Source organism: Populus trichocarpa, chromosome 17, assembly GCF_000002775.5.
Source record: "Populus trichocarpa isolate Nisqually-1 chromosome 17, P.trichocarpa_v4.1, whole genome shotgun sequence".
Lineage (NCBI taxonomy): Eukaryota > Viridiplantae > Streptophyta > Magnoliopsida > Malpighiales > Salicaceae > Populus > Populus trichocarpa.
Window position 1 is genome coordinate 9,977,973 of NC_037301.2, and position 24,994 is coordinate 10,002,966.

General features: G+C 35.7%; 5 protein-coding genes across 5 annotated transcripts; 4 read left to right on the plus strand and 1 right to left on the minus strand.

The window, feature by feature from the left end:
• Window positions 1–504: 504 nt before the first annotated feature.
• LOC7482488 (cystathionine gamma-synthase 1, chloroplastic) lies at window positions 505–4,868 on the plus strand. Its single transcript, XM_006373271.3, has 11 exons — window positions 505–1,058; window positions 1,148–1,251; window positions 1,421–1,494; window positions 1,593–1,761; window positions 2,213–2,272; window positions 2,377–2,580; window positions 2,685–2,771; window positions 2,895–3,002; window positions 3,795–3,890; window positions 3,995–4,113; window positions 4,540–4,868. Exons 1-11 carry the CDS (start codon window positions 566–568, stop codon window positions 4,670–4,672), a joined length of 1,647 nt encoding a protein of 548 aa, XP_006373333.1. The 5' UTR covers window positions 505–565; the 3' UTR covers window positions 4,673–4,868.
• Window positions 4,869–5,991: 1,123 nt separating this feature from the next.
• Window positions 5,992–9,356, plus strand: LOC7482489 (SPX domain-containing protein 4). The gene is made up of 3 exons (XM_002323837.4): window positions 5,992–6,496; window positions 8,379–8,544; window positions 8,681–9,356. Exons 1-3 carry the CDS (start codon window positions 6,182–6,184, stop codon window positions 9,163–9,165), a joined length of 966 nt encoding a protein of 321 aa, XP_002323873.1. The 5' UTR covers window positions 5,992–6,181; the 3' UTR covers window positions 9,166–9,356.
• Window positions 9,357–9,648: 292 nt separating this feature from the next.
• On the minus strand, window positions 9,649–15,484 carry LOC7482490 (phosphate transporter PHO1 homolog 9). Its single transcript, XM_052448613.1, has 13 exons — window positions 14,534–15,484; window positions 13,936–14,275; window positions 13,791–13,839; window positions 13,642–13,713; window positions 13,414–13,543; window positions 13,075–13,195; window positions 12,657–12,915; window positions 12,411–12,515; window positions 12,286–12,330; window positions 11,900–12,049; window positions 11,477–11,755; window positions 11,247–11,386; window positions 9,649–9,953 (listed from the first exon to the last, which is right to left on the minus strand). The coding sequence occupies exons 1-13, from the start codon at window positions 15,111–15,113 to the stop codon at window positions 9,863–9,865; spliced, it is 2,361 nt and encodes a 786-aa protein (XP_052304573.1). The 5' UTR covers window positions 15,114–15,484; the 3' UTR covers window positions 9,649–9,862.
• Window positions 15,485–19,239: 3,755 nt separating this feature from the next.
• On the plus strand, window positions 19,240–22,046 carry LOC7495989 (transmembrane emp24 domain-containing protein p24delta9). Its single transcript, XM_002323838.4, has 4 exons — window positions 19,240–19,650; window positions 19,979–20,188; window positions 21,249–21,325; window positions 21,719–22,046. Exons 1-4 carry the CDS (start codon window positions 19,447–19,449, stop codon window positions 21,861–21,863), a joined length of 636 nt encoding a protein of 211 aa, XP_002323874.2. The 5' UTR covers window positions 19,240–19,446; the 3' UTR covers window positions 21,864–22,046.
• A 533-nt stretch (window positions 22,047–22,579) lies between these two features.
• On the plus strand, window positions 22,580–24,768 carry LOC112324713 (pentatricopeptide repeat-containing protein At5g66520). The gene has a single exon (XM_024588880.2). The coding sequence runs from the start codon at window positions 22,690–22,692 to the stop codon at window positions 24,079–24,081; it is 1,392 nt and encodes a 463-aa protein (XP_024444648.2). The 5' UTR covers window positions 22,580–22,689; the 3' UTR covers window positions 24,082–24,768.
• The last annotated feature ends 226 nt before the right edge of the window (window positions 24,769–24,994 follow it).

Consider the following 24,994-nt stretch of genomic DNA (forward strand, 5'->3'; position numbering starts at 1 on the left):
TTTAAATTCTAATATTTATTAAATATTAAAAAATTAACTATGAGATTTATTATATTTTTTATTTGTAAGTGAAATCTATGGGTTAAAAAATTATCGATGAGATTTATTATATTTGTTTTTTATTTGTAAGTGAAATCTATGGGAGAAAATTATAGCAATCAAATATACTGCGTGCCAGCTATGAGCTGATCTATTATTAAGTTAAGCATTGACTCCAAAAAAAAATAAAAATAAAAAAAGCCACGCACTCCTAAATTAGATCAAATACACCTCTTCGAATAAGGTAGAATCTCTGACCCAAATCCAACAAACATCGACAAATAGCCTACTCCAACCTGTCCCACCCCCTTATTATCTTTAATCACCCATTATTTACTCAATATAATATTGGACACCCTAAACTCTAGTTAATTAAAAACTAACCCAAACCTAATTAGGGTAACTCATCAAACAAAACGACAGAACTCAACGCCTACTTATGTGACCATTTCGAGTCTCCTAAGGCCATTTTTTGCTTCTTTTCCCTTTCCAGTGAAGCCAAAGAGAGACCAAACTTCTCCACCTCATGGCCGTCTCTTCTTGTCCGTGTCCTAAGCTCTTCGTCGCCTCCTCTTTCGAGTGCCGTTCCGACTCCTCCTCAAGCGCGGACCAGCCCAGTCAAGGCCGATCCAACTCCGCTCGCCATGGAACCACACCCTTTTTATCTGGCGCCGGCATGTCCTCTCTGATTCTCAAATTTCCTCCCAACTTCGTTCGCCAGCTTAGCACTAAAGCTCGAAGAAACTGCAGCAACATCGGCGTCGCGCAAATCGTTGCTGCCTCGTGGTCTAACAACTCCGCCGCAGGTGCTCCATCCGCGGCGGCGGCGGCTGCTGCTGCAGCTGCTGCCTCCGCAATCCCCGCAGCCGAGCCGGCCAAGACCTTGGCCGGAAATGAGGTGGTGGGGATTGATAGCAGTGATAATAAGAATGTAAGTGTTGTACAGTTGGAGGATTTGAGTAGCGATTTGGAATACAAGTCGTTTTTGAGTTCTGATGGAAGCATTGCAGTTCACGCTGGTAAGCATTCAAATCTGATTTCGCTTTTCTTTTTCTGAATTTATTATTAATAATAATAATAATAATAATATCTTTTTGGTTGTGTGAAGGTGAAAGATTAGGTCGCGGTATAGTGACAGATGCAATCACAACTCCGGTGGTTAATACTTCTGCTTATTTCTTTAAGAAAACCCAAGAGCTTATTGATTTCAAGGTAATAATAATACCATAATTATGCATTTTAAGGCTTCCAATCTCTACTTTGAAATTATTTCTATTGCCATTTGATGTTCCCATTTGTATTAATGAAATCTACGAGAATGGATTAATGATGTGCTATAATGTATTGATTAGTTTTGTGGTAATCTACAATGTTGTTACAGGAGAAGCGCCATGCAAGTTATGAATATGGTAGGTATGGAAATCCGACCACACAGGTTTTGGAGGACAAGATAAGGTTTGTGTTTAGTAGTTAGTTTGGGGTTTGTTAGACTTGTATGGTTGCATGATGATTAATAAGAGTGTGTCCGTGTCGTGTTTGTTTTTTCAATTCAGTGAGCTTGAAGGAGCGGAATCAACATTGATTTTGGCATCTGGGATGTGTGCTAGTACTGTCTTGTTGTTGGCGTTGGTACCTGCTGGTGGTCATCTTGTGACAACCACAGATTGCTATAGGAAGACTAGGATTTTCATGGAGACTTTTCTTCCTAAGATGGGGATCACGGTATGGATTCTTTCATTTGCATGCTGTTGCATGTGTGCTTTGGGGTTGTGAAAACTTGTTGTATAGTTTATTTTGTTTCAAGAAAACAGATCAAGTATTTAACTATTCTTTTTGTAGAATTTGTAATAACGTGTAAAAATTTCTTTTCTAATGTTTGGAATTAACTGCAGTTTTACAAAAGAATCTTAATACATAACTTTTATTATATCATGTTTCAAAAATATTTACATTTGTATTTCTGAATATAGGAGTTCCTTGCAATCTGTCTGTACGCGAGATTGTTTGAGGTTAATAATACATAGATCCACTCCTTCATGTTTGGTAGATCCATGCCAAAATTTGCACCTTATTTTCTCTAAGATTTGGTTAATCACACGTTTTGCTTGATATTGTTTTTTGGGGATATTTTGGTGTCATTCTGCTATGATTTTGATCATTATTCATTATGCAGGTTACTGTGATTGACCCTGCAGATGTGAAAGCTTTGGAATCTGCACTTGAGATCAACAAAGTCAGTAGTGTAGAATAGTTTATTATATTATTAAAAGTCTTCTTTGAGCATATTACTTTAATGACATGTCATCCTAAATTGCATAGCATGATAATTCTGTGCAGGTTTCTCTTTTCTTCACCGAGTCTCCTACCAATCCATTCCTGAGATGTGTTGACATTGAATTGGTTTCAGAGCTTTGCCACAGAAAAGGAGCATTAGTCTGCATTGATGGTACCTTTGCAACACCTCTAAACCAGAAAGCCCTTGCTCTTGGAGCTGATCTTATTCTGCACTCTGCAACAAAGTTCATCGGGGGACACAATGATGTAGGTTTGCAAAATTGGTTTAATCATTTAATTAAATTTTGTCAACAAATGAACTGCCAATTTTCTCCCAACTTAAAGCATTGGATACATACCATCTATTCCAGGTCCTTGGAGGATGCATAAGTGGTTCCACAAAGGTAGTTTCAGAGATTCGTAATTTGCATCATGTTTTGGGAGGTACACTCAACCCGGTGAGTACTTTGATTAATTTAACTTCTGGATGATATATATAATTCAGAATTTTATATATAAATTCTTCCTTCTACTATGAAGAATAACTTGAGGTTCCTTATTTTCCTCTTCTTTTTCAAAAGAATGCTGCCTATCTGATCATCCGAGGCATGAAGACACTGCATCTTCGTGTACAGCAACAGAACTCAACAGCATTGAGGATGGCCAAAATTTTAGAGGCGCATCCCAAGGTATGTATATTATAATGTACTCTAATTTTTATATTTCTCTGTCCTCTGATGAAGAATCCTCTCCAGTGACATTGGTATACCTAAATATTGTATAGAAAATACTAAAGGGGATTTTATATTTTCCACACATTGTAGGGATCATCATTGTTAAAACTTTCTGAGAAACATCAAGCTATATGTTTACCAAATTAGCTTCTTTTGCCATTGATCCATTTAGTCGTTTTATGTTTGATATGGAACTTGAGTTTACCTTTGTAAAGCATGCAAACATGTTGGTCCCTTGTCTGTATAGTTAAGCAGCAAAGTGGTTTTGATGGTGGACAGAGGTTCTTACTGAATTATTTAGTGCTTTTAATTCTAAAATGTTTTGTTCATGCAGAGCTATATGGTCCTCTGGTAAGAAAGTGGATCATTTTTCTCTTCAATTTTCATCAAACTGTTAGATATATATAACAAGTGTATATATATTACCTTCGTTCCACAAGTGTCTTCTTTGACTATGCACACATATTAAGAATGACTGATGGATTTTTTGTGATGTCATCTCTTTTTATTTGGTTTTGAATATTGTCCTTCCATGTTGAAGGCAGTTGGAGAAAAACTGTTGAATTTAATTTAATAAAAACAAAATAGGAAGTTTGAGATAATGGATATAAATATTGGGATAAACAAAAAGGGAAATGAGGACATCCTTTTGTTGGAACTGAGGGAGCATATGGTTTTTGGTTTTGAACACATAGCTACTATATTGTGTATCAGAACTCAGGAAGACTCATGCAATGATACTTGCAGGTGAGGTGCGTTTATTATCCAGGCTTGCCAAGTCATCCTGAACATCACATTGCTAAGAAGCAGATGACTGGTTTTGGTGGTGTGGTGAGCTTCGAGGTGGGTGTGTTCTGACTGCTTGAGATGAATGTGTTAATGGCTTGGCAGTGCATCTGTAATTGTTATATAATATTCTTAAGCGCTTTTCCTCTTTGATGTTGCAGGTTGATGGAGACTTGTTCATCACCTCAAAATTTGTGGATGCATTGAAAATTCCTTATATTGCCCCTTCTTTTGGAGGCTGCGAGAGCATTGTGGATCAGCCAGCCATTATGTCTTACTGGTATGTAATTAATTTTCCTCGTGTATGTATTCTCGTGTTCCCTTCTGTTGTGGGTTTGCCGACAATGAGCTTAGTCGATCTGTTTAAGAAACAAAAATAAACTCTTTGGTCGGAAGAAAACCACAATCTGGCTATTTAAGCATTGAATTGTGTGTTACTGTAGAATTTTTCTTGCATTAACATAGAGGAGATATTTCTTCTCTTCAACCGTGTAAATGAAAATGGTACTTATTTTTTTGTTGAAGCAGCAGTATATATTTAGAAGGTTTATGTTTTTACACATGCCTTTATGTGACAGTTTCTGGTATATGGAAAGGGCTAACAACATAGATGCAACTGTTATAATTCTTCTTGGAGTCATGTTAATGCTTGCTCATGGTTCTATGATATCTCATCAATTCATTCTCCCCTTGAATTTGAAAACAGGGATCTGAGTCGATCAGAGAGAGAAAAGTATGGGATTAAGGACAACTTGGTTCGGTTCAGCTTTGGAGTTGAAGACTTCGAAGATTTGAAGGCTGATATACTTCAAGCTCTGGAGACCATAGAGAGTGCTTGAAGCTGCCTGGGAGCAGTTGCTTTGAAGGCTCGATGCACTGTTAAAGCTTGGAGACCATAGACGGCGCCTCACCTACCCCTTTAATTTTTTTTTTTTTTTTAGTTTTCCTTTCGTAACTGCGTTTGATCACCATATTTACAGTTTCTGTTCTGTTGACGAAACACTGAAAACCTTTTATCTATTAGCCATTTTTCTATGTTCGGCGTTGACTCTTGTGTGCTCATGTTCTTGGCTAGAAACAATCTTTGTTTTCCTTGTTTGAATCATCGATGAATCTTCTCTCAACCGATCCAAGCGCGTAGAGCCATGGGCTTTTTCTTCTTGGGAAACAGCTGGATGGCATTTAGTGCTCTTTTTTTGACATTTAAAGTGTACGACAGCCATTTCAACGGTGGAAATCAAAACCCGACTGTGGCCACTATCTAAGCACAAAAGACAGCATTCTTTTGAGAAGATATTATGAAGAGATTGGCTTGTAAGGCAGGCAAGATCCACGTATGATTGAAGCAAGCAGTGGACCTGGGCGAGATCCGTTTTGGGTAAAAACCAAGTGACAAGGCTGAAGGAGCAAAAAGCTTTACGTCACCAAGGCCGAAAGGAGCCGAAAAAAACCTGGCTTTCTTCATGCAAGTTGTACTCGCACTCGGCTCAGGAACCATCGATCGATGACGATTTGAAAATAAGAGAGAGCTGACGATAATTTTGGTGAAGTGACGACACACACACACACACTTTAAGAACAAGTCAATACTATTATTTAATTAACAAGGTTTCTGTCGATTAAATTAAATTATTAAAGGAACATGACCATTAGAGGAGCGAGGAGCGTTCCTCCCCTACTTTTTTTAATTTTATCTTTATTATTTTTTTAATTTTAAATTAGTTATCACAACATCAAATAAGTATTTGTATTTGGTTGAAGGTTAATTTACAAGTATATTTTTATTATCATATTATTAAATAAAAATAATTAAAAAAAACAACGTTGTTAAAATTAATGGAGTCCGTGATCGAAACTACAAAATTTAAGTTAATTTAATATATTATCGTATATTATCTAATTTTTTTTTTAAAACCAAACTATTATATTTAAACATGTTAAATCAATTATATCATATTAAAAAAACTTTTATCTTAAGATAAATAAAAAATCAGATCAGAAAATTTTAATATTGATCAACTAAATCAAGATTAATAACAATACTACACAATTTTTATCAAAACATTTTTTTACATGTTATTTTATTTTGAACAAGTCTCATCTATTATTTAATCAATCTTTATATAGATATATATAAAAGCCTGCATATTCCTCTATCTTTTTTAAGTCACATCTCCCATCCACTTTCCAAATATTCCAAAATTCCTCCTTACCCTTTAAGATTCTTTTATCATGGTTTTTCCCCCCTTACTATATACACTTTGATACTCTTTATCTCTTTGTTTTACAAATTCATGGAATGCAACACAGCACAGCACAGCACAAATCTATAAGCACACCATCAAGCCATGAAGTTTGGAAAAGAATTCAAGACCCACCTAGAAGAAACCCTTCCTGAGTGGAGGGACAAGTTTCTCTGCTACAAGCCCCTCAAGAAACTCCTCAAACAATTACCTCCCACCGTTGATTCTCTCAACCTTGATCGCCCCGTTAATTTTCAACTCCATCCACACCCTCCTCCGCTCACTGGTGATGTTCATGGTAATACTAATAGGCCTTTGGTGGATTTGCAAGAATGGTTTGTTAGAATTCTTAATGAAGAGCTTGACAAGTTCAATGATTTCTATGTTGATAAAGAAGAAGACTTTGTTATACGCCTTCAGGTTTCTTTCTTGATTTTTCTTTTCTTTCTTTGTTTTACATGTTTATAGCTTTGTGCATATGGGTTTTTAATTTCGAGGCTTTTGTTTATTATAGCTCTGGGAATTTAAGGTATTGTGGTTTGATGGTGGCTTTTAAGGTTTTTCCTATATGCATGTCTTGTAAATCTGAACTCATAGGTCTGGTTTATGGGTTTTGTAAGTTTTTGAATAATCAGGAGAGGAGTAGAATGGAGAAGACATCGTGACTTCATTGGAACAGGAGAATAGTGGGATGTCAAGGAAAAAAGACGCATAAAAGTGGCTTTCCTTTCCCTGGTAGTGCTGGGTGGTGTTGTCAGACAGTATGTGAAGAGGAGATTGTCGATGGGATTGGAGGGGCTTGATAAAGTTAAGAATAACTTTTCCAGTTTGTGGAACTTGCTGAAGTAGAGCAGAGTATTTTGTAGTATAGTATAAGGCCAACCATCGTCAATTATAGCTGACAATGGGATTGTTGGAAGTCAGTTGAGGGAATTGAGGGTGCTGAAATGAGGATATTGAAATGAAATGCCAGGTCGTCAATATATGAGAATTCTGATCATGCAGAAAAGATAACTGACAGATTGGACTGAATGATTTTTCCCTTTTCATTTGACCGCATTTGTTTTGAGATTAGTTAGGGATAGTAAAGTTGCTAAGAGGGCCAGCAGATCGTAAATGAGAAAGAAAAAGGGGCGGTGAGGGAACATGTTGTATCATAATCTAGAATAGATCGGGTTGTGATTTGTGAATAATATTAGCAGTCACAGAAGAAACTCTGCAGCCAAACCCATGCAGTTGGGAGCTACAGTTCTTTGTTTTATTTTTTAATCTTAGTTTCAGTGTCTCTGAAACATAATTTTATATTTATCAGTATTAAAAGCATATGCTAGGTTTATTGCTTACAATTTGATGTCTTTAGAATCACCTCCATCTCGTTACAGAACTAGCCAGATCATATCATGCTCATACTGCATGAAGTTGTAAGAAGATGCCAACTTGAGGAGGGTCCTTTGCTATTAAGGTGCCTGCTGCATTCTCACAAAATGACCAGGATTCAGTTTCTGAGCAGGGTTTTTCTGATGGGAAAATGCTTCTCATCCTTTCTGGTGTCTAGCATGTCTTTTCATAATGTACAATGTCCATTACTCGCAAGATTTTCCAACATTAAACAGAATACAGCAGGTCTCAAGATTTAGCTAAGTATATAATCATGATGGAATCATAGCACAGTTTTGAACCATCACCCTTCTTCGCTGTTAAACAGTGTTAAGACGATGCAGAAGAGATGGATCATTATTCTGGTTTGTTTGAACTGAAACAGGTAAAATTATCCTAGAACCAATAAGATCTCTAACTTGACTCCCTCCCTCCCTCTCCTCTCCTGCGTGATAAGTCATCCTTTTACCACCTTTATGGCCAGGTTACTCATTATAGTAAATTTACATAGCATGGTGTGATAGTCATATTTTTTATACTAAATATTTGAGCACTTTTTCAATCAAAATTAAGTAGATTCCTCTTCTAGTTATCACATGCAACAAAATCCACACCAAACCACTCTCCTTCCTCAGTGTTCATGCTTGCATGGTTAATAGAATATTGTAGAACTCATGCTGGTAATATATATTCAGCTCTAACTAAATCTTTGTTTATGCCACCGGGATGCTTGAAATACCAATTTTTTTCTGTAAATTTATTAACGACTTATTTAGAAAGTCTTCATTGCCAAAAAAAAAAAAAAAACAAATCGCTGATGAATTTTGTGCATGTTTATAAGTGACCTGTCGTGTTCAGAGTTATAAGTTGCTATGCACTCATGCTGGTGTGTTTCTTTACTGAATCGTATATTTGATTTCAACAGGAGCTGAAGGAAAGAATTGAAAGTCTAAAGGAAAAGAGCAGCAAGGATGGAGTTTTTACATCAGAGAGTGAATTTAGTGAAGAAATGATGGATATTCGTAAAGACTTGGTCACCATTCATGGAGAGATGGTGCTTCTAAAAAATTATAGCTCCTTAAATTTTGCAGGTATTGCAGGCATTTATTGTTTTACACCTAGCTCTCTACAAGCACTGTAGCTAATGACTTTTGTATTGTATCAAACATTATGGGTTAAATATAGATTGGTTGCTAAGACAATATTCATGTTTTTCTCCTTTGATAGGGTTAGTGAAGATTTTGAAGAAGTATGATAAAAGGACAGGAGGATTGTTGCGCTTACCTTTCACACAACTTGCCCTTCATCAGCCTTTTTTCACAACAGAGCCTCTGACAAGGTTGGTCCATGAATGCGAGGATAATCTTGAGCTCCTTTTTCCACTGGAGGCAGAAGTCATTGAATCGACCAACATCGTACAAGATCAATCAAATCCATCTCTGAATAACACAACAAATATCTCACCTGGGCCTCCGACAACACTCGGGGAGGAAACCATCGACATATATCGCAGCACCCTTGCAGCCATGAAAGCCATACGAGGCCTTCAAAAGGCAAGCTCCACCTCCAATCCACTATCATTTTCATCTTTCTTCATGATCCAGGATGATGAAAGTACTGGTGCTGTAACAGCTGCAAACTCAACTTCAAACTCTTCAGCCACAACGCATGATGGAGAGGAGATTGATCAAGAAGATGTGCATTCTGTTTAACAATATCCTGCATCGTAACCTCCCCCCCCCCCTTTTTTTTTTTTGAAACAAAATCTTCAATTGGTGGAAGCTGGATAATCAACGTGTATCATTATTTCCCAGATGCTATAAGCTGCGAACAAAATATAAAATTGTAGATGTTTTTTCTTGGCGCAGATAATCTAGCGGGAGAGAACATATTCATGTGTTAAGGGAGATTCTGATATTCCCCGGAAACTCGAGTACATTCTGGTCTCAAATGCAGGATTTGATTATCGTTTGCTGCTTCCCCTGTCACTGGGTCTGCCAATTTATGTTTGGGAATAAAGCCTTCAATCGTTATGTCCATTATCATGCCACTGCACATTCTATGGCACCATTCTCGTCACCCATTTGTTCTCCTTAATTTTTATTTATTTATTTATTTTTGTCAACTGAATACAGGAATTCCTCTAGACTTGTAGGATTTGCTTCATGAGGGTGGGCATATCGAGGCACATCAAATAATAATCATAGAAATTAGTTGTGGTATGCACTCTCTTGTTCCTGTGCAAGGTTGTCCTCTCAATATTTCCCTTTCTATCGTACATCTCCATTCTACCGACGACACACACAAACAACGTAATGTACAATAAAAGAGCAAAATGGTGGGGTGCATGCATGTGATGTTGGTACTTGTATTCAGTCCTCCATCAACTCTTTTCTCTGCTTTACATGTTTATACACGTTTGTCTTCGTAGTGAAAAGGCAGGGGTACCGACTTAAATGCCCGATATTTGCCGACGTTGTTCAAGTGCTCATTCTCCAGCCTGTTCCATAAAAACCAAAACATGTATCAGAGATCATGGATTCAGTGGTCAAATGTATCACCACGTTCTTACATAATTATAGATTATAGAATACACTAAAAGGTTTTAGTGTGTATGAATTACTTAGATCTACATTGTTTATACGCTTGCAAAATACTATGGATTTATTGTTTATTTTCTAATCATTTATTTTGGCTCTAAAAGATTTTTTAGATGATTTAATTTTAATTTAAGTCCAATTATTTTTTAAATAATAATGAAATTAAAAAAAAGAGACTAAAATAAAAAAAACATCAAATATTAGTGATTTTGCAAAACACACGTTTAGATCCTCAATCTTTAAAAACAACACAATTTATATAATTTAGATCCCTTTAAATTTTCAAAATCTACTTTTAATATAAAAATTTATTTATATTATTTTTCAGTCTCTAGTTACAAAGAAATGAGTCACCAAATTCCTTTGTTTTTTTTATTTAACCTTTTTTAATAGTGATTGTTTTTTAACTATATTGTGTGTATAAGTTTTTAAAAAGTTAGTATGCTACACACACGTGTGTGTATATACTTTTATTTTTTATTTTATATAGATTAAATTTATTTTTAAAAACAATAAAAATTTATTTTTGAATAATATTTCTAATATTTGAAGTCTTCCACAATATTTTTCTTCCTTTTATTTTATTCAATCAATTTTATATGTGTGTTAGTTTTTATTATCATTTTATTTAATAAAAAATAATTTTAATAAACAAATTCATTAAATACAACCGGTTAGATAGCTAGTGTTGCGAGATTAAATATCTTAATCTATATTTATCTTTTAATTTTTCCAATTTTATTTTTATTTATTGTTAATGATTTTTTTTCTCATTTATTTACACAATTGGTTCTTAATTTATTTAATTAGATGAATGTACAAGTTTTTCTTATTAATAATTAAAAAATATTTTTATATAGAAAAACACGTTGAAAAAATTTACATGGTCAATTTTTTTATTAGTAAAAAAAATATTTTATTAGGCAGGAAAATGGGGTAGATTAAAAGGTTAGTAATCTTAGAAAAAGCTAACTTAAGTGTTCATACATTTGCAAGAAAGGCTTCTGCTTCCCACCTAATTGTTTAAAATCTTGTCACAAATTAGGCCACCTAACAGTGAATTCCGACAACATTGAACCTAAGAAGTCAAAAATCTAACCACTTTTATCGCAACTTCAACTAGTTATTTTTTTTTTCTTCAATTTCTGGTGGAAAATAGCAAGAATGGAGGACTAGGAAGGGTTGAATCATACCTGAAGAAATTCCAAATGCCACGGCGTATTATCTCCAAGCATGCAACAATTGCTGTCAAGGCTTTTCTGTGCAAGAAAGGTGTTTGTCTAAAACCTAACACTGTCTGCATCCATGCAAGTCTTAAGACAACATTCAGCACCTGCAAATCTCCCATAGGTTAAGGTTACTTAGGAATGAAATGAGTAGTCGGTAGGAAGAAGATGGACATTTAAGCTATATAACATTTTACCATTGCTACAAAGTAAACACTTCTGTTAGGAATAACAAGTTTATCTCTCAGCCATGGGTTTCTTGAATCTCGCTGAAGAAGTCCCCAGTCAACTACAATGTCCCAATATGTAGCCATAATCGTTGCAGCACCTGAAGTGGCTGCAGCAAATATCTTCAAAGTCATTCCCACTCTCAAATCATATGCTGTTCTCGCGGCCACAGCGATAATTATTAAAAAGTATTTTAGTCCATTGTATGCCTGCCCTGAGTCTTTCTCTTCAAACAGGCGGCGAAGGCACTAAAACATCGCAGTCTATTGTCAGAAAAAATTGTTCAAGCACATAGTATTATGCATCAAGAATGAGAACAGAGAAGAAAAGGATGGAGAAATGTTGGAGAAGAATGATGCTATAGATGAACTCTAGCTACAACAGCAACATACCTGAAGGAACCGAAACCAATATGGAATCAGTGCTACAACGAAGTAGAAGCTTTCAAAAACTTTACTTCCACTACATGTGTTCGTCCTCGTTGTGAAGTCTCCCCAACCATAGTAGCAAATGTAAAACTCCAAATTCCTGAGAGCTTGTACCTGGTATTTGATAGAGAAAACGTTAACGAATTAGACCGTATCTTTTGAGAGGTTATGAAGAAAACTGCTTTGGCATCTGTCTAGGAGCCACAACCACATCTGTCGGTAGTTTGTCACCAAGTAATAAATGTAGTAACAACATCCAGACAACTTATCTAAAATCAAATCATGGACAACCTCAAACTATAGTGGAATCTAGCATCGAGTAAAAAAGAGACGGTATGAGATATCTGCACCTGACTGGTAAGCTGATCGGCCAAGAAGAAATCTGGCAGGGTAACCTACAGAAGCAAAAAGGAAAACTTGAGTTTTGTAAGAGAAAGTTTATTGTTATGCCTCTGGGATTTCTTAATCATGTTACCTTGTAAAGAGGAGCGAAAAGACAGTGCAAAGCACATTGGATCAGAAAGTACCGACTCGATCGATATATGATATTGAAAGGACAGAATATGATGACAAGCACAAGCTGCAAATAAGAACAAGGCTCAGGCTTGGAAAGAAAATGTTATTATATCACAAGTTAATCACAACATAGCATTTAACTAAGAAAGTTGCCCTCGAACAAATGAGATAATGAATCAAGTGCAGCGTATAGATGATTACATACAGTGAGCAAGGCCAGAGGAATCAATTCAGTAATTGCTGTGAAGCTTTTTGTTCTTGGGTCCATCTCCATATCCAAATTTGAGAGGACACCACCCAATGCAAGCACTGAAAGACCTGAAGCAAGGAGGAGGACTTCTCTATAGCCCAGTTCTGTTCCTTGCTTAAACCCAAATATGAACGCATAATTGATCCGATAACGCTTCCAGAAGTATATATCAGCAGCATACATGAGCATATGCAGGACAACGAATCCAAACAATCTGCAGTAAAGCAAAGCAAAATTATTATACAAAACATAAAGAAACATACAAAAGTCTTGCAAGAAAGGAGCATATGCTTTAAAATGGTTGAAGGATGCCATCCTCTGGATGCGGAAATGTGTATAATACTGTACTTTCACTAAAAACACCACAACTTACGAGTAAAGTGGAAATATGTTGTCCATATATTGAGGACCTCCTTCACTATTGAGGATATCCCTGGCATGTATAAGCACAACGAGTGCTATCAAAAGCGCTGCTGAGCAGCCTGTGAAGAAACCTGCAGACATAGAAGGATTCAACTGTTGAAAAGCATATATGAAGGCCTATGTTTCATATTCAAGATTTTTGAGAAAAACTACGGAAGTGGCGATTGATCATCACTAGAAAGCCATTATTCATACAAGCAAATGCAAATCCTTTAGAGGTACTCTTGCGCGTGATCTCAACCCTACATTAGCATCATGCAACTTTATAAGATTCACAACCATATCTTACCCATTGAAAATGTAATTCTATGTCTTTCCTTTTTAGGCTTTGGTCTTAAAGTGTTCATTCCTTTTCTATGATTCCCATTTGAAAAATGCTTGATGAAGGTTGCCTCCACTCTTTCCATGAGCTTAGTAACCTGTGCGGGGAACAAATTGAAGCAAAAAGAAAAGTCGGTGAAAATTCAAAAAAAGAAATCCACTCTAGTGAATAAACAGTATTCCCTAGTAGTCTAACCTCATCAGAGCTGCCAAGATAAGAATCGTCCACCATATTCAAGTAAGACTTGGATGCATTTCGCATAGTGATCTGAAATAACAAAGACAGTACAATTGATACCAAGAACTCCAGTTAAGATTAATTGCTGCATACAGAATCCACAGTACCTTGTCATATTTTTTCATTATCTTGGAGAATGCTAATTGGTTCAAGAAGCTGTTACGTCATTCAGTAACTCAGTCACTTGTGTTGAAAACTCAAGTATTATGTTTTCTGGTAACTCTATACACAGAGAGGAGGAAAGACAATTACCAGTAACTTTTTAGAAGTCGAAGCTTTCTGTAGAATTCGACAAAAGCATGAGTCATAAGTTCTTCTGCCTTCCTCAGCTCTTCCTTGCTGTACGACAAGTCTGATTTTGAACTTGAGATGACATTCTTTACTGTGGACACCGGAGTTTCAGGCTCAACATTGATCTTAACATGATCCAGAACTTCTAACGAAGCCGGTTTGAAGGTCTTCATATCTTTCTTGTATCCATTGGTTTTCCTCTGGCTATTGGAATTCTCATTGTTGGTCCCTTTGTTACTATCCTCTGAATTTGCTTCTGCGCTCATCTCAACTTCTTTAATCACCTCCATACATGTCCATCCTTCACATTCGAAATAGTGTAGAATTTAGATTCAAGTATAATCAGTCATTTGGCACAAACAAAACCAAAATGTGCTACAATCTATCTCTACCAACAATCTCTTTAGAAATTAAATTAAATATCCTTTAAATGCTATCCATCTTTATTGAATATCAGGAAATCCTGGAAAAAAACATCTGTTTCGGAGAAAGGAAGGTGGGATGGGGAATTATAGAAAACAGCATAATTCTTTCAAGGCTCGGAGCAGATCTCTCTAACCTGGGTTCCTGTTGTTGATGGGAGGATGGACAACCGATGCGGACACTGAGGAGAAACCAGGGACGGCAAGATTCGCAATATTAGACCCACCAACAACCGGATCATCCACCCTGATCCTTAGCGCAATCAAAGCATCCATTTGCTTACTCAAATCATCTGCCTCTCCCATCACTTCCTCTACTTTTTTCTTATAAAAGTTGATTACCTTGTTAAACTCGCCATCAAGACTCCTAAAGAACACAAGCTCATACTCTCCTCCTTCATCTGATGCATTGAGAAACAAGGTCTGGTAATGCTCATCTCCTCCATTTTCTTGTACTGCACTTACTAGTATCACTTCATCTTCACTCTTTCTTGGTGAGCCTCTATACCGGCCTGTTAGGCCACTAAATGCTCTATAGAGTGATACCCTTCTCTTCAAAGAACCATGTGAGGTTGCTGCTGCCACAGTTGACGGTGCGCCTCTTAGCGTTCTAAAACGCAAGACATCTTTCAAGATTGTTTTGAGATGGTTGTAGTTCATGTATGCTTCCTGCCATTCTTGCACCATCTGTGCTGCAAATTCTTTCCCAAACTTCATCTTGTTTGGAAAGCAAAATGATTCTGCAGATGACCGATGTTTGTTCTCGGCCTATTGTCTAATGATTGTTACCAACTGATCAAGAGAAGATATGAAGAAGCTTCTGACACAGCAAGTACAATTTTCTACTCCCATTTCATATATATAAAGCAATTAGCAAGCCATTAGTCTTTAATCACGCAAAACTAGCAGGAAGTGCTTAAATGTTTTTATATATATAAATGTATTTTTTCATAATGCCAGATATTGGAAACATAACAAATGAAAATTGGAAATATTCCATTTGAAGACGAGACATGTTGGTCAAGGAAATCATGAATATTTAGCCTTTGATTACGGTAGAAAAATCCTGTTATTTGGAAAGAAACAGCAAAGTTTTGTCTTTTTTCTTTCTTTTCTTTTTCTTGGATTTCTATGTTCCTACTCGGTGGTCTATTCCAGCTACCAAACAGCACATCCCCTTTCATGTTTCCTAAGATGCAAAAGCAAAGCATATACTCATTTGGCTTTTAAAATTTTACCTGTTCGAATTCTGGCATTCTTTTTTGGTTAAAATCCTCCGTATATATTATTTAAGTTAGAAAAAAAAATTATACATTATTAAAATAGACAAGAATACCTCATTGACTTTCCAAAAGTAGTATCTAACTGTTATTTTTAATTTTTTAATTTTTTTTAAAGATTTAAAATAATATTTTATAATAAAATATTGTGAAGAATTCAATGCTACTCAATTGTTTGTATAAAAATTGGGTGATGGTAATTTTTTTTTTATATGAGGTTGTATTGAATTTTCTTATTAAGATATATTTATTTTTGTGTTTAAAAAATGTTTCAATTTTTTAAAATTTTTTTATTTTTTTAAATTCAAATTAATATTTTTTTATGTTTGTGTATTGTTTTGATGTGATGATATAAAAAACTCAATGTTAAAAAATTAAAAAACTATTATCTCAATATATTTGTTAAAAAAAATATTTTAAAAAATAATTATTACATAATAATATAATAATTAGCACATTGGTCTACGCTTCGTAGCGGGTTAAAAACAATTTTGTTTTCAAATGTAAAAATATTTGAGTTGGGTTAAAATCATAAAATGTATTTATATCATCACCATCTTTAAATAATATATTTCTACAACAGCACCATGAATTTATAGCAGAGCAGTGTCCAATACACGACAACTAATTTCTTTCCTTTTAATTTTTTTTTCTTTTAAGATATTTTCAATTTTTTTTTCTTTTCTCTTATTGAATTTTTTTTTTCATACTAATTGTTTTTATAACTAATGGACTACATGCAAAGATCAAATTACCTCTAAAAATAAGTTCATCAATTTTTTTAAAAGAATAAAAATAAAATTATACTATATCGGTGGTGAATAATAAACTAAATCTACTTCCACAATATTTTCCCATCCATTTTAGTGTTTCTGATATTTTTTATTAAAAGGTGTGTGGAGAATTACATTGCATATATATATCCAAGAGCTGCCAACAGCCTCTAAGTATATAATCATGAGCATTAAACATACACAAAGTTATGAAAAATGTATACATTATGCAGAGATTATTGTACTATTTTGTCTAATTTACTTGAATGAGGTGGAGAGACAGGAACCACAAGCAAGAAAACAACAGGAAATAGCTAATTAATAACATGCATGGGACCTCCCATGACCGCATGGAAGCCTAAGATTGAACAAGGGAGCATCTGTCTTCTTGGATTTCCTGCTTGTCATAAATGATGATGACATATGAGCAGTGTTGTATTAGGTGATATTTGAAAATTAATTGTTGACAATAAGATTAATACCTAATCCTGATAACGTTCTCTCTCAGTAACACGTAATTAGCCAGCTAACCAACCCTCTTAAATAAAATCCAGTGGTAAGAGTATGGAATCAAGATGTTTATTTCTTCTATGGTCTCAAATTCGAATCTCGTGGTTGCTTATATGATGACCACTGGAGGCTTACATGGTCATTAACTTCAGGGCCTGTGGGATTAGTCAAGGTGCGCGCAAGCTGGCCTGGACACCCACGTTAAACTAAAAAAAAAAAATTAACTTTGAAAAATTAATGTGACTTGAACAATGTTTAAAGTCTAAACAACTCAAATGCACATGAAGTTAATTAAGAGATACATAGACCTAATTAGCTTAAGTTGATTAGGGAGAAAAATAGAAGATAAAGCACTTATCATTTTTTTTTTTTGATTTACGTGGGGTGTCCGGGCCAGCTTACGCGCACCACGACTATTCCCCACGGCCCACTAGACATCCTGCAAGCCCAGGAGCAGGTAAGGCACCGCGGGGGTGACAGACGTGCACATAGAGGGTCGAACCTGGGACGGGGGCGGAACAAGTCACACGGTTGACCACAGCAGCTAGACCCTCAAGTGCAGCACTTATCATTTTTCTATGTACAAGTCGCAGTCTTATGAACGAGTCACTTAATTGTTTAATTAGATGAAAAAACTTTTGAATTTTAAGACCACCATCACTTAACTGATGCTAGTTGTTTGGGCTATTCAGGGACATTATCTTATTGTTAGAATATAGTTTCATGATTTTACGCCTTCGAAGTTAAAACTTGGCAAAACTCTTGTCAAGGTTCCTATATTTAGGGAACGTTTGGGAACGCGGCTGATGCTGTGTTTCCAAAAAAATTGAATTTTTTTTTTGTTAAAATTTAATATGGTTTGTATGTTTTGGATCGTTTTAATGTACTGATGTCAAAAATGATTTTTAAAAAATAAAAAAATATCATTGGCATGCATTTTAGCACAAAAAGTTATTTGAAAAGACCCGCAACCACACTGCGAAACACGCTCTTAAGTTTCCACTGTCGTGAAATTCTCCATGCTATAGTATTACCTCCGGTATAGGTAAACTTGTGAAGATTGACAAGAACACTGGCCTTGCAACTAGTTGAAAATTTGTACAATTATGTGGAAGCAGACTTGAGCAATCCTTTGTTTGGGAAAGTCCGTGGGTTAAATGTTGAATATGAATGCATTCATACTATATGCTTTCATTGTAATTGATACAGATTGATGGTGCTTGTTTCTTTTACATAAAAACTCTAGCCATTTGGACCTAGGCTTAAGTGACTAGACTCGACCTAAATTTTCTCTCCTCTTCCCATATTTCCCCCTCTCCTTCTCACCACATAGGTTGTACAAACCAAACTCAGGCACACACCTAGATATATTTTTGAGTTCTGAGAAGCCAAACGTGGCGTCGCACACCATCCACGCATACAAAGTTTTCTAAGCTTGAGTCACAAATTATTTGCAAGTTTGCCCTTTTATGCATGGTTGGCACCACTTCTAACCAAGGACACAGTGCAAGCACTGTCACATTTTTTGCAGTATATTCTGTGTGAAACATGCGCCTTTTTTCTTGTCAATATAGCATTAGCAATCATCAAATTCTTCACCAATAATAGAGCACACACTTTAACCAACATTCAACATCAACCTTTCCACCAAAATCAATTATCACATAACTTTTCATGTTTTGAGATGAGATAATGTGACTAAGATATATAAATATTTTTTGTCACTAGGTTATGATTTCAACATTACAAATACATTATATATTTTTCTCTACACATATATTTTTTCTCATTTATCTCTTATATTATTTCTTATTTTACATTTACTAATTTAAGCATCGGAGAGTCTCTTATTCCATAAGAGATTTGTTTTTTTCAAGAACAAACAAGTCTATACATCTTGGCTCAAGATCGCAACCCATAAAAAACCCAATTTTTTTGTGAGGTTATTTCATAACTTCATTAATAGCGTTTTTTATGGGATCCTAAATATATATAAAAAACCAGTTCATTCTCATTTCACATCTTTCACCAAAATTCTTTTCATGTATGATGATATTTTAGGATAAAAAAAAATAACTAATTTCCTTACCGTATGAACTTTAGCTCTCTAACAACCCTTCCATCAAGTGTAGATGCTCAATGATGATGTCATAACTATGCAAATAAATCTTTACATTCTTTCTTATACATAAAAATAAGCTAAAGTACACATGAATATGTCGTTGGTTATCTTTAGCAAAGGAAAAAAGTTACTAATATAGTTTTATCCTTCTTCTTTTTTTAATGGTGGACAAAAATAAGAAATTGAAATAACGTCGGAAGAGAGTTTGAGAACCGAATCCGTATTCCGGGCATTACATTTCCCAGACAAGACCCTTAAAATGACAAAACAAGCAGATGCCGAATTCTTTCAAAGCTTAAATAAAAAACCTTGAAACACCTCAAAATCCAAAATTCGAGCTCCCTTTTGCTTCTTTGAAAAAAAAAATGTCAAAATCAAATCTCTTAATGATAACAACTCTTGGGTTGTTTTTGACAATTGCAGAATCGATGAGGTTTGATCTGCAATCAGGACACACAAAATGCGTATCAGAGGATATAAATAACAGCGCAATTACTGTTGGAAAGTACAATGTTGTCAATCCTAATGAAGGTTATCCTCTTCCTGATACCCACAAGCTTAATGTCAGGGTAATCTCTCAAGTCCACTCTCTTAAACCCATTTACAAAAAAAAAAAATTGTTCTGTTAAATTTATACATATTTGCATTTTTTGTTCATATCTGGGTTTGTATCTGTAATTGCATATCTGGGTTTGTGTCTATGTATTTTGATAAAAATAAATTTAAAAAATCAAACTTTTTTATATTAGAAAGATATCTTATCGTGGAGAAATTGCCATTAGATTTGTTGGGGACATTAGTGCAATGCTAACCAAGTAATAAATAATGATTGTTTTTGGTTTTTTATTGTGATTTTTGGCGTCAAATTTGGCGATGGTAATGGTGGGGGTGATACAGGTGACATCGCCATATGGGAACAATTATCACCATGGGGATCAGGTGGATTCAGGTAATTTTGCATTTACTGCAGCTGAGGCTGGTGATCACACTACTTGCTTTACGGCCCCTGATCACAAACCAGAAACCACTGTAGCTATTGAATTTGAATGGAAAACTGGTGTTGCTGCTAAGGATTGGTCTAAGATTGCTAAGAAGGAACAAGTTGAAGTAAGTGACTGTTTTGACCTGTATTTTCTGTTTAATTTGACATTTTATGATAATTTGTTCATAAAGTTTACTCCTGTATATTGCTCGTGAAATGTTTTTTGCTTTGCTGAATGAATATTGCTGTTTTTGGGTGGTTTTGGTGACAGAATTTCATTTTTGTACAGCTCTTTTGAATTTGCTGATTCATTATTGATGGTATTTTTGGTAAAATTATTTTATTACATGCACTGATCATTTTTATCTTCTACAACTGTAATGGACAGTATAGCATGATCATGCATTTGCGAGCATTATCTACTATACGAACTGGGTTCTTAGTTAGACCTGGGTGAATTGAGCGTGGGGAGGACATTTTAAAGTGAGATCATTCGGAAAGTGTTGGTATGGTAGTGGTATTATCATTCATAGAAAGGGATGAGTATGGAAGGGGAGGATCAACAATTTAGATATAAAGGCACTGAAAAAGGGTTAAAAGGTTGGTGTCTTATTTAATTGATGCTTCAAGGAATCCTTCAAGTACCATCTACTCACATTATCTTCCAACCATAACTGATAGGAATAAACAGTTTTGTCTGCTCTGGGTTATGCTCTGGAGTTATTTTTTTACTTTTGAAGGGGGTTCTTTGACTTTAATGGCACTGTCGATAAGTGATCAAGTTTTTTGGGGCCTAAGAATTTGAGTGTCTAATTATTGTTAGGATGATGAACTATTAATCAAAAGGTAGTGACATGAAATAACAAGTACATGCAAAAAGGAATATACTAAAAGCCATGGGTCTATCCTCTGATGCCCAGTTTTGCATTTAAATCACAAGGGGATTTTTAATTCTGTTACAAATGTTATCTTCTCAGGATGTCAAATGTATGCTATTGCTAAGAATGTACTTTGTGAATATCTGGCTTAGTTTTTGTATAGAATATTCTAATCTTCCATTGGCGGTGGGAACTCCATTCCTAAAATGTTATTTCTATCCTTGGGCATCCTATGGGAGCTGGGGGGGCGGTGATTTTGTATTCCTGTTAAATATGTTTGGTTGATGCATAATTTCTCTTGTTCTAGGTTATGGAAATTGAGTTGAAGAAATTACTGGATACTGTCACATCTATTAATGAAGAGATGTTTCATCTTCGTGTGAGGTATGAACGCTATTACTTTATTAAGCCAAGCCTTCATATCGTGTCTGGATAGGTTGGTGAGTGGTACTGGTTGTTCATGATACCATGCATTTCAACACTCATTCTGGTTTGCTGTCACTGATATTGTTTTTCAATATGTTGCTGCTACATGGTCGATGCTGACAGTTTTCCGATGAGAGAGTCCAAATATCTTTGGTTAAAGTAATAACCCTCAGATACCGGAAAGAAAACTTTTTATTTACTCTGTTTTCATGCAAACGAAGTCCTTGTGCGTTATTATCTTAGAGTTTTCCTTAGCTTTTCTTCTTTCTTTTGCTATTCATTTGACAGAGAAGCATTACTTTTGCTCTAGATTTCATGTTCGCCTTTTCCTTTTCCCTGTTGGTGATCCAGGGAGGAAGAAATGCAACAACTTAATCAATCAACAAACTCCAAAATGGCTGGCCTTAGTTTCCTTTCACTTGTGGTTTGCTTCTCTGTGGCTGGTTTACAGCTCTGGCATCTGAAGTCACATTTTGAGAGGAAGAAGCTGCTGTAGTTTTGCTTTTTTAAGCATCCGGTTCTCTTATATCTCAAACCATTTATTCTCAGCAGTTAACTATTTACATTTTGTATCCTCAATCTTAAACTTCAAGGACTGGCATCACTAACAAATTTGTTGATTCCATGCAGTTCTTAGTGCTGAGAGATGTTGACAATAGAAAGTATAACCTCTATCTCATTTTCGGCATGTTTTTGAATATTAATTAGTTGAAAACCAGTGATGTGGTTGAATTGAAGGAGCTCCCAAGTTTTTCTACTTGAGTTGCAGCATTTTCTTTAGCGTTGGAGGAGGGAGGATTTGAATATGGGACCTCCTCTGACTGATGGAGCATGAACGACAACAATGAGAACTCGTTTTTATTTATTTAGGAGTTTTAATTGTGTTATTATTCTGGATTTTATTTTAGGAATTTATTATTTAGTAGTTAAATTATAAATTTAGTTTTTTTTTTATTAAACAAGTTTTATTCGATGATGCTGCTTGTTTATTTTTGTATTTTAAAAATATTTAAAAAAATTAAAATTTTTTATTTTTTTTGTATTAAATTAATTTTTTTTATGTTTTTAGGTTGGTTTTAATATATTAATGATAAAAATAATTTTTTTAAAATAATTACTATCATAATAATAAATAAATACAAAAATATTTTATAAACACGGAAATAAATAAACTTAAAACACATGTAGAGGCCTCCGCATTCCATACTTCCCCTGAAGTATCGCAAAGATGACTTCAAAAATAGATCCATGTTATATTTATATATATGAAGCTTTTACTCCCACGCAAACTTTCAAAATTCAGCTTATAGCAAGCCACCTAAATGCACCCGCCAAGCAACCAACAATGCAAGCCTATACTCACCCTGGCGTCCACTCTTATTTCCATGGCAGAGGCTTGCAACTCTATGTCCCGCCTCAAGCAGATCCACGCCCATTCCTTACTCACAGGCCTCCACGACCACTCCATTATCCTTGCCAAGATGCTTCGCTTTGCTGCGGTTTCACCTTCCGGTGATTTAGCCTACGCTCAGCGTCTGTTTGATCAATTGCCCCATCCAAATACTTTCTTCTATAACACCCTCATTCGTGGCTACGCTAAAAGCTCTATCCCTTCTTATTCCTTGCATTTAGTTAATCAGATGAGGCAAAATGGTGTAGACCCAGATGAATTCACTTTCAATTTCTTGATAAAAGCGCGGTCAAGAGTGAGAGTGAATATAAACCGTAACCTCCCATTGGTCGTAGAGTGCGATGAGATACACGGGGCCGTGCTAAAGCTTGGGTTTTCTTCGCATTTGTTTGTTCGAAATGCGTTGATACATTTGTATGCGGCGAGGGGGAATCCCGTGGTAGCCTGGAGAGTGTTTGATGAGACGGTGGGAGTGGACGTTGTCTCGTGGTCGGGTTTGGTTTTAGCTCATGTAAGGGCTGGGGAATTAGAGCGTGCAAGATGGGTTTTTGATCAGATGCCAGAGAGGGATGTTGTTTCTTGGACAACTATGGTTTCTGCGTATTCGCAAGCTAAGTATTCGAGGGAGGCATTAGAGTTGTATGTGACTATGCTAGATAAAGGAGTGAGACCAGATGAGGTCACTCTTGTTAGTGTGATTTCAGCATGCACTAATTTGGGTGATTTGCAAATGGGGTATAGTGTGCATTCTTATATTGATGAGAATGGGTTTCGATGGATGGTTTCACTTTGTAATGCATTGATCGATATGTATGCAAAGTGTGGATGTATGGATAGAGCGTGGCAGGTGTTCAATAGCATGAGCAGGAAGAGTCTGGTTACATGGAATTCAATGATTTCTGCATGTGCTAACAACAGGAACCCAGAAGATGCATTCGGGTTATTTAGTCGCATGTTTAATTACGGGGTTGCACCTGATGGGGTTACTTTCTTAGCTGTTTTAACTGCATACGCACATGTGGGGTTGGTAGATGAAGGGTACAGGCTTTTTGAGAGTATGCAGAGAGACCATGGAATTGAGGCAAGGATTGAACATTACGGTTGCGTGGTAAATATGTTAGGTCAAGCAGGGTGGTTAGAGGAGGCATTTGAATTAATTACCAGCATGCCATTACCAAGCAATGACGTTGTTTGGGGAGTTTTGCTTGCAGCCTGTAGAAAACATGGCGATGTGTATATGGGGGAGAGGGTTGTGAAGAAGCTATTAGAGTTAAAACTAGATGGAGGGTACTATACTTCATGAGACTTATGCTGCTGCAGGTCGAACAGGTTAAGTGAATGGGATGCAGCAAGCGATGATGGTAGGTTTAACAAGAAAAAATCCAGGATGTATTTGGGTGGGGATGCACTTCACTTCCTGGAAGGAATGTAAAGATACAGGAGATCAATAAATCATGCCTAAGTTCAGCTCCAGTCCTGTAGCAATCTCAACAATTTTGACTGTGTTCTTGGTAGGTGTTAATCATCAATCAAAAGGCTATCTGGAGCGAGGTTTCTAATAGGCTGACATCTTTGGGATCAGGACTGTTGATTTTGGAAATAGATCATATGAGGGCTATTCTGAGAATGAAACATAATGCTTGAGTTCTGCAAACACTGTTGGAGAAGCTGCTAGATCAAAGACTGTATGTCATCCCCGCATACATGTTTTTTTTATCTCTCAAGAAAATAGCTCTAGAATCCAGATGACAAAGACAAAGTACACCAACCATCATTTAAGATGCTCCTTTTGCGCATAGGAAAGATATTCACGGGGCAAAGGTTAGGATTGAGGCCGTTGATTCAAGTGCGGGAGACTAGCTAAACTTGAGGCATCCATAGCCAGTCAGATGTTGTTGTCCCGTGGATGCCCGTGGTCAAATTTAGCATTGTAGGATCAAATAATTGTCGATTTTGTTCCTTTATTTAAAAGATTTTAACAACTAATATATTTATCCCATCTTCTTTATCAATAAGGGGAAGAAAAAAACACTGATAAGCAATGTTTATTATCAGAATGCATTTAGCATGATCTGTTATAGAATTAGGAAAGTAAAACAGAGAAAATGGAGTAATAATGAATCAATTTAGTGACTAGTGATTGAGATTTTGTCTAGTAGTCAAGGTTAAAAAGTTTGTAGTCGTAGTTTTCATGACAAAATGGGATTAAATTGCGA

What these genes read in the sequence shown, in the direction of transcription:
- LOC7482490 (XM_052448613.1), bottom strand. Translation starts at nt 15,113, where the DNA reads ATGAAGTTTGGGAAAGAATTTGCAGCACAGATGGTGCAAGAATGGCAG. An exon ending in TAATGAAAAAATATGACAAG is followed by an intron (nt 13,714 to 13,790) that starts GTACTGTGGATT and finishes TTGTTATTTCAG; the next exon opens with ATCACTATGCGAAATGCATC. An exon ending in TTCCTCTGGCCTTGCTCACT is followed by an intron (nt 12,516 to 12,656) that starts GTATGTAATCAT and finishes TCTTATTTGCAG; the next exon opens with CTTGTGCTTGTCATCATATT.
- LOC112324713 (XM_024588880.2), top strand. Translation starts at nt 22,690, where the DNA reads ATGCACCCGCCAAGCAACCAACAATGCAAGCCTATACTCACCCTGGCG.
- LOC7482488 (XM_006373271.3), top strand. Translation starts at nt 566, where the DNA reads ATGGCCGTCTCTTCTTGTCCGTGTCCTAAGCTCTTCGTCGCCTCCTCT. An exon ending in AAGCATTGCAGTTCACGCTG is followed by an intron (nt 1,059 to 1,147) that starts GTAAGCATTCAA and finishes GGTTGTGTGAAG; the next exon opens with GTGAAAGATTAGGTCGCGGT. An exon ending in CCAGCCATTATGTCTTACTG is followed by an intron (nt 4,114 to 4,539) that starts GTATGTAATTAA and finishes ATTTGAAAACAG; the next exon opens with GGATCTGAGTCGATCAGAGA.
- LOC7495989 (XM_002323838.4), top strand. Translation starts at nt 19,447, where the DNA reads ATGTCAAAATCAAATCTCTTAATGATAACAACTCTTGGGTTGTTTTTG. An exon ending in CCCACAAGCTTAATGTCAGG is followed by an intron (nt 19,651 to 19,978) that starts GTAATCTCTCAA and finishes GGGGTGATACAG; the next exon opens with GTGACATCGCCATATGGGAA. An exon ending in CTAAGAAGGAACAAGTTGAA is followed by an intron (nt 20,189 to 21,248) that starts GTAAGTGACTGT and finishes CTCTTGTTCTAG; the next exon opens with GTTATGGAAATTGAGTTGAA.
- LOC7482489 (XM_002323837.4), top strand. Translation starts at nt 6,182, where the DNA reads ATGAAGTTTGGAAAAGAATTCAAGACCCACCTAGAAGAAACCCTTCCT. An exon ending in ACTTTGTTATACGCCTTCAG is followed by an intron (nt 6,497 to 8,378) that starts GTTTCTTTCTTG and finishes TGATTTCAACAG; the next exon opens with GAGCTGAAGGAAAGAATTGA. An exon ending in TAGCTCCTTAAATTTTGCAG is followed by an intron (nt 8,545 to 8,680) that starts GTATTGCAGGCA and finishes CTCCTTTGATAG; the next exon opens with GGTTAGTGAAGATTTTGAAG.